The sequence below is a fragment of the Corylus avellana genome, chromosome ca3, assembly GCF_901000735.1.
Source record: "Corylus avellana chromosome ca3, CavTom2PMs-1.0".
NCBI classification, from domain to species: Eukaryota; Viridiplantae; Streptophyta; class Magnoliopsida; order Fagales; family Betulaceae; genus Corylus; species Corylus avellana.
In genome coordinates this window covers 67,405-75,448 of record NC_081543.1, presented here as the reverse complement: position 1 = coordinate 75,448, position 8,044 = coordinate 67,405, and the positions used below count along the sequence as shown (strand labels likewise).

At 37.3% G+C, this 8,044-nt stretch overlaps 2 protein-coding genes across 5 annotated transcripts; one reads left to right on the top strand and one right to left on the bottom strand.

Annotated features, from left to right (window-relative positions):
* LOC132176243 (inositol polyphosphate multikinase beta-like) lies at positions 1-3,481 on the bottom strand. Of its 4 annotated transcripts, XR_009439504.1 has the most exons (3): positions 3,400-3,480; positions 1,866-2,744; positions 1-235 (listed from the first exon to the last, which is right to left on the bottom strand). XR_009439504.1 is itself a non-coding variant. In XM_059588391.1 (2 exons), the coding sequence occupies exon 2, from the start codon at positions 2,751-2,753 to the stop codon at positions 1,923-1,925; it is 831 nt and encodes a 276-aa protein (XP_059444374.1). In that variant the 5' UTR covers positions 2,754-2,922; positions 3,400-3,481; the 3' UTR covers positions 1,684-1,922. The 4 variants fall into 4 exon arrangements, 3 of the variants coding, with proteins under 3 accessions (XP_059444374.1, XP_059444373.1, XP_059444375.1); XM_059588391.1 differs by lacking the exon at positions 1-235 and having other exon boundaries at positions 1,684-2,922; positions 3,400-3,481; XM_059588390.1 differs by lacking the exon at positions 1-235 and having other exon boundaries at positions 1,684-2,744.
* Positions 3,482-3,580: 99 nt separating this feature from the next.
* On the top strand, positions 3,581-5,038 carry LOC132176244 (protein PAM68, chloroplastic). Its single transcript, XM_059588393.1, has 2 exons — positions 3,581-3,752; positions 4,463-5,038. Exons 1-2 carry the CDS (start codon positions 3,672-3,674, stop codon positions 5,030-5,032), a joined length of 651 nt encoding a protein of 216 aa, XP_059444376.1. The 5' UTR covers positions 3,581-3,671; the 3' UTR covers positions 5,033-5,038.
* Positions 5,039-8,044: the final 3,006 nt, after the last annotated feature.

Sequence of the window (8,044 nt, the reverse complement as noted above, 5' to 3'; positions counted from 1 at the left end):
TGTTGAGTTGCATTAAAGAATTGCAAAGGGCAACAGACCAAAAAGATAAAAGTGTATCTTTTCCACAGAACAAAATAGAGCCGTTCGATTACATGGCCGTAAAGGTTTTCAAATTTGATGGGCGTAATGCATCAGCCTGGGTAAGGAATGCCAACCAATTTTTCTCCTTTGAACGAACACGTTGGCATCTGAGAGTGCCCATAGCAGCATGCTACATGGAAGGGGAGGCATTAATCTGGTTCAAGAAAGCACAAAGATCAGATTTTGTAACATGGGAAGAATTTGTAGAAGCCCTTCAAGCAAGATTTTCAAAGCCGTTTGATTCAATGGATTCAGAATTTGTGGACAATGCAATTAGGCAGTTGCAGGCTAATTTGGTAGCCATTGATGAGAAGTACAAATCCATTAATGCAGATATGAATGTGAGATATGAACTCAAAATGAGGCAACTAGAGGAACAACATGCTGATAGAATGAAAAGTATCCAAGAATTGGCAAATGGGTCGCAACCGAAAGAAAAACATATATCTTTTGGTTCTATGGAGGGCAATTTCAGTTCAGAATCTGGAAACCAGGATGTGGGGCAAGATTTTGTACAAGAAGAAGCAGACGACATACAATTCCAGAAAATCTTTGATCTTGTACAAGAAGACGAAGACGACATACAAATCCAGAGAATCCCGATTCCATTAGAGGGTGTTGACGATCAAAAGGTAGAAAGATGTGACGGTATCAGCCAGAACATGGCCAACTACGATGAGGCTTTAGATTGGTTTTTTGGGTGCGAATTCATGGATTGTACGAAGCTACAGTTGATTCCTGAGAAGGTGGAGATCAAACAAGAATTCAAGAATGAAGATTTGGGGGAGCAAGATTTAGTAAAAAAGAAATTTCGAATTTTGGGAGGCTTTCTTGCAGTGAAGTGCAGTTGTTTGATAATATTCCGCAAAGAAAGTTATATGATGGCGTCTTCTTTCTTTGGTGCGTCAGATGGTGTTTTGATCCAGGCAAGAACCATTTCATTCTTGCGCGGTTGAGAAGAAGGGAGGAAGAAGTTACTGCCAGTTGTTCAATAAAGCGGATATGGAGGCTGAGAAGAAGAGAGGAGGAAGAGGCTGTAGGGCTATTCTGTTGCGTGAGAAAAGGGAGGAGTTTTATATGTGCTTTTTGTATTGGGTTATTGAGTTGTTTGTTGCACATCTCTTTTAATTACACACCTTGTGGGCAAGGTGTTTAAAAGAAGTGGGCAATGTAATGGGTATATTAGGTTAATGGATCATTCTATTGTAACCTCCCACACAGTTTTGTAGTTGGATAAAGTAGTTAAGAAGTTGTTAGTTGTAGAAGTTAGCAAGTTGTTAGTTGTTGTTAGTTGTAATAGTTAGCATGAAAGGAATTATAAATAGCCTGCAGGAAGATGTAATAAAGAGCTTTTTAGTCATTTGGTTCATGAATGAACTTGGAGGTAAGCATCATCGAAATGCTTTGTAGGAGACTAGCCATCTCGAATTGGCCTTTTCAATAAGTAGTAGTTTACTCTTACAGGATGCCAGTATTCAATCGACAGGCCAATTGTATCATGGTGTTATCTGCTTTCCATTCTTCCATTGATTGCACGTCTCACAGTCCACCCAAACACATTTTTTCTTCTTATTTTAATGTCAACAGAGTAATGCGCATAAATGAAACAACATGGCAAATTCAATGCTTTCGTGTATCAACATACATTGTTCCAATCCAAAAGTGCAACAATAGCATTGCTTTTAAAATCAATCCATTGAAACAGCCCCATCTATGTCAATAAAAATAAAGTAGAAAGTAATACGAGCCTAAACAGTACTTGGATTTCAGAATCCTATACATACCGTTCTTAGGGTCTGGCCAAGAAGCTTGGGTTGTACTTGTATCCTCATCCGAGCACGTCAGATCTCCGAGATAAACTTAATTAAAGAGCAGAGTCCACCCAAGAAATTATGATCAATAATGCCCTTGCCTTCCACGACATGTGCAAAATCAACAAGTTTAACTTCAGCACCGGAACTCCTTCCCTTAGACACTGAGTCCTTATCGTAGATCATAAGAACTGAACAAGAATATAAATGGAAAATGGTTTGATCCTCAAACCATGCTTTGAGCTCCAACAATTGTGCCAAAATTCCAGCAGAACCACCATAAACAGTTGATGCAAAAAAACAATCAGGGTCCACACCTGAATCAGCAGATGTGTTAGAGGAAACAAACTTCCTCAGAACTAACCTGACATCCTTGGCAGTAAAGTTCTTGATAAGCTTCTTATCAGGCTTCCAGAACCCAGATTCTTTACTCCCATGTACCTGCAATCCAGATATCCTAAACCCCAGTGCAAGGCTCGTCGATTCTCTGTCTTTCTTAAAGCACTTCTGGATATATTCATCTGATGCTTCAGGATACCATGTTCTGGATCCAATCTTGATGTCCATGATAGATGGATTGTGGTAACTTGAGACAACATCTTGCAGCACAAGATGAGGATGCAGGCCAGACCCATCAGATGCTTCTATAAGCTGAGTGCCATGAAAAAGAGGGAAGAATCTACGAATGTGATTTGGAATCTTATTGTTGGAAGAGAACGATGTATAAAAGGCCACCTCTGCGGATCCGCGTTCATCATTTTGAAGAGGCTTGTAGAAGTGCCCTGAATCATCTACCAAAGGACCAACCATTCCATCACAGGCCTGGTGGCCTGCAACCTGATGATCTGGGACCTTAAGCATGGTATGGAGTATAAGAACCTCGCACAAAAGTCACTATTTATTCTCTTCAACTTTATTTATCCCAGATTGCTACTGCTATATCAGTTTTAACCAAATATAATAGAAGCAAGCACCTCCCGCATATCCGAGTGGACATTCCGTCAGCTATCGAACAAAATTTTTATGAAAACTGCATCATGACCAAAGGCAATGGTCTCCACATAAAACCAGCGGCAAAATTGTGACCACCATTTATTGAAAATAAAGACAGTAAATTAAATAACAATAACAAACATGGTTAGAAATGTCCAATGGAAATCCTAACATGCTTTTATGGAATGAACTTTATTGATGAAAAGCAAGGTATCAACAATCACAAACACTTCCAAAATCCAACCCCCCTTCTTTTTCCCACGTACATTAAAATAAAGATGATGCAGCACAACCAGAGGGCACAAATTTGAACGCTTGATATAGCGCTAGAGGACCTATACCAGAGAGGACCGCTTGAGGCCAAAGAAATATCTAAGTTCCATCAAATCAAAGGTTTAATAATGACCACAAAAAAAACCGCTGTATTCCCGAAACCCTAAAAATCCTCATCAATCAAGTACATCAGATCTGCTTCAAACAACATACCCATATATGAGAGAGAGAGAGAGAGGACCTGAAAGCCAAGCGGCATAAGAACCGTCTCCAGCGACGGGAAGAGGTGGAATCCAGAGCCTTTTTTTTTTCTACGCTGCGATGTGTTTTTATTTGCTTACGCGGACGGTCATGATGTCCCGCTGGCTGGTCACCCATCACGTGACCACGCGAGGTTAACTTTAATCACAAACGATTATGCTAGAGAATAGAGGTGGTCCCCACTTTCAGTGCAGCTGTTGTACTACAGATAAGAGAACAAGCACACGAAAGAAAGGGATAAGAGGGTAGCAAATGTCTGCAATTACAGGAGCAAGTTCGTCGCAATTCAGGCTCTCTTTAACTTCCTCGTCCAACCCAACATCAGCGCACAAGGTAAAATTGCTGTCTTTCTCTTTCTGTTTGTATGTGATTCATGAATCAGGTCCTGTTTCGAGAGAACAGGTCTTAGTGAGTTTCAGCTGATTAAGATGATGGTTGTGGTATGATTTTAAGGCTAAAGCGCCATGGAGCAGAACTTTTTTCCGGATGGAGTCCGGAAAAAGTGCTGCTTCCAAGCACTGCTCATAGTTTTAATGCCACACCATGATCTTTTGGTTCTTTTATGCGTTTTCTCGAAAATGGAATTTGGGTGTTCCAATCATATGATTATTCAATATATAAAGAGACTGCTAACTGGGGCATAAAGGAACATTACTATTTTACTTATGAATTTGTGGTCAAAGGATATTGTTATATCAACGTTGATCTCTTACTTAAATTAACAAAGAAAAAATGAATTTAATCATTTAATTAATTTATATTATAATATTTTTATCAAAACTCAAATTTTCTCTGGATAAGTAAATCATAGTAGGATTAAATATAAAAGGTAAATAATGAAAGACAATAATCAACTCAAGATTTTAATTTGATACCATATCAAATTACCATTTATTTTAATAACTTAAAGATTCGGTACAAGCAATAATTTAACAAATAAGAAAATGTGTTAAATCTCATTCCTTTGGTGGTAACATAAATTTTGTTTGTTGTATAAACACTTAATTGCTCAAGCATAGGTTCTTACATTACTGGTCTTGCAGATTGAACGCAAGCTTTGCACCCTACCCATCAGTATCACCGCCTACTCTTTGGAAAGACATGTAGAAACACAATACCCAATTTCTGCTACAAAACCGTACCACCAAAACCAAACATCACTCTATGCAACTTTGAGGAGTTCCAAAGGCTTTGGACGGTCTCCGAGGAAAACCAAGAAGACCAAGAAGCCAAAAAAAGATAATGACGATGATGAAGAGGAAGAAGAAGAGGAGGCAGAGGAGGAGGTAGATGAAGGCGTAATACCAGAGGTAGTGACCAACAGGATGATCAGCAGGATGGGTTTCTCAGTGGGGACACCACTGTTCATAGGGGTTTTGTTCTTCCCATTCTTTTACTATCTGAAAGTTGGACTGAAGATTGATGTGCCCACATGGGTGCCCTTCATCGTGTCATTCTTCTTCTTTGGGTCTGCTCTCTTAGGGGTGAGTTATGGGATTGTTTCTGCTAGTTGGGATCCTATGAGGGAAGGTTCCCTCTTGGGTTGGAACGAGGCTCGGAAGAACTGGCCTGTTTTTTGGCAATCACTTCGGGGTAGATCTGGGAAACAGTAGAGGTTTTTTTTTGGGGTTGGGGGGTTTGTTGTAAGCATTTATCTTTCTATCTCAGCTTAATTCACACTTCTCCCAATCTTCTGTTTGGTAATATTATTATTACTTTGAAACCGTGAAGGAAATTTTGATTCTATTAATCAACATTGAAGAGCGTACAAAACTAATCCAATCAATGTTATCCAAAGTCTTGCCCATGCAATGGAGGATCCACAACCTGCAACATAAATTATTTAATGAAACTCTCTTGGTTTATATGGTAACTTGGGCAACTAAACCGAAGGCTAATCAGGGTTAAGACAAACGGGTTAGATGCTGATAATCGTGGAGGTGGGTGGCGTCGATTATATATTTATATATACGAGGGAGAAGCCGTTTGAACAAAGAAGCCATTATACGACCGTCAAAAATCCCACATACATAGTAGGGGTGTACAAGTCGTAAGCATCAAATCAATAATGGCAGTAGGGAGCTTCGGTGTGTCAGGTTCATGTAGTAAAATTAATTTTTATTTACATAACATTCCTTGTTAGCATCATTTGGTGGCCAAGAAGACTGAGTCACTGTGGATAAAAACAGATTTATGAACCTAATGGACCCAAAGTATTAACTTCTGAAACCCAATACCCAAACATAATTGATTTTCCTTAACATAATAACAATTTTCAAAAACCACCTGAAAAATGGTATTTGAGTGAGAAATTTTTTCCTCATGACTTCAAAACAATATTCTTAGAATTTCAAAACTGATATGATTTTTTAGTTTGGAAGCAATTTCTATTGCCTTATGATTTGAGCTTTTTATAAGTTTAGATAGGATAAAAAAAAAGGTTTAGATAGGATAACTTCATCCACAATACAGATTCATATAAAGGCAGTTTGTGGCATTTATTAAGATATTTGTCTTATGGGATGAGGCAGCTTTTGACAACTTCCATTTTCATTTGCGCAGCCAGGAAAGGTTCGTGGAGTTGCACGCAAAGCTGTGGTGGGAAGAAAACAGAGAGAGAATACAAGCCCATTACCTTTAAAATTTTGATCCAATGCCGCATACGAATACATTACTACATATAAGATTAAAGAAGTCAGGGTGCATCTGAATAGACTGAATGTCTCAAACGGGTGGAATCATTAAAAACTAGGTTTCTTAGAATGTAACAATATGAATCCATGCGTTGTAATGGAACCTTTATAGAGAGAATTTAGAGTTAGCCACCACAGGTAATGGCTAGAAAGTACTTCATCAAACAAAATCTATTTGTGCTATATCATCACTTGTGGGGTGATGGGCCTGATGGCTCCATTTTTGAGTAAAGGCTCGTTTTAGTGAGATGTCCAAATGGGTTTATTATTATTATTATTATTATTATTTTTTATCCTGGTCGTTGTTCTTATGATTATTATCACTATTTCGTGAAATTCTTTTTGGGCCTCCTTTTTTTTTCCCTGTTTAAGACATTTCAAGTGATGATATAGCACAAATGGTCTTTGTTTGATGAAGTACTTTCTAACCATTACTTGTGGTTGCTAACTCCAATTCTCTCTATAAAAGTGGCTAGGGTTGATTGGACCCTACCACGTCAGCCCAGTTGTAGCTCACTAGCTTGGTCGTAAACCTGATGTTGTTCACAAACTTGTTCTGCTTTGTGGCATTGTTATTGGGTCATGTTTGTGTAAGTACTAGAGCATAATAAAATTTCTCATCGGTTCATATATAGTTTTCAGGTTGTGGTTGTTAAATAAGTAAGATTCTACAGCTTGCAGCAGCTATAGAAGATGTTGGGTCATGGATCGGCCACATTAAGCCGAACAAACAATTACTCAGCCCACAATACAAGCTTGGTTACTTACACCTACTTATTGAGCTTAAGGTCGGTAAGTTATATTAGCTTAAACTTATTGTATATTTGTTCATTTTTCAGTCATTTGAAAATGTTTTATCATTTGATAATATTTTCACAAGTTTTTATGAGAAATAAAAATCATCTTTAACCATTTTGGTTTATAACTGTTTGTATTTATTACTTGGTTATAAGATATAACTTTTATGACCGTTTGTATTTATTATTTGGTTATGAGATATAATTTTTATGGAAAATGATCCTCTCCATTTCAAAATACCTCAATTTCCTCCATTTAGTGCATTTTGAAAGGTAGTGTTGTCCAAAAGTTTTAATGATGGTAGTGCATTAAATGCAATACCCTTCAAAATGCATTGAATGGAGGAAATTGAGGGATTTTGAAATGGAGAGGATCCTTTTCCAATTTTTATGACCGTTTGTATTTATTACTTGGTTATGAGTTATTATATAAAAATTAGTTTTAATTGATTTTTACTGTTTTGACCGTTAGTCTTTAACAAGTTTTATTGTAGTTTGACCATTTGATTATTAACAAATGTTTTACCATTTTTTGGTGTTATGACCATTTGGTCATTAATTATATAAAGAAATAAAACATCTCCAATCCTATGATATAGTGAGTTTGCAACAAGAAAGAAAAAAAAAAGGCAAACTCATTTTCTTTATAAAAGAGTTTTGTCCTATTTTAGAAGACCAATTGCATAGAATTCTATTCTATTCAATTTCTATTTTCTCCTTGCGGTTTTTTATCAAGAAGATCAAAGGGTTGTTCTACTAGTCTTCGCTATTGGAAGTGCGTCCTTAACGAAGGTAAACACTATAGTCTAATCCTAGGAGGTTGCGTATCAAAGGATCCGATCGCACTAAGTTATACACTTTAGGAGGCACGAATCAATCTTTAAGGACAACGCTCTTGCGTAATTTTATAGCATTGTGAGATCTTTCCATACTCTACTTTTCATCTCTTGTATTTTATTTATTTTATTGTTAATTTTCATATTGTAATTATTTTATATCAATGAGAATTTGTGCACTATTCAAAATTATTTCCAACAAAACTCGGCTCAAAGATTCGGTAAACCGAACAAGTATATGCTCCCGAGGATTATCCTCGGGAGACCTCATTTACTTACTTGACATTCTCCTGTGATTC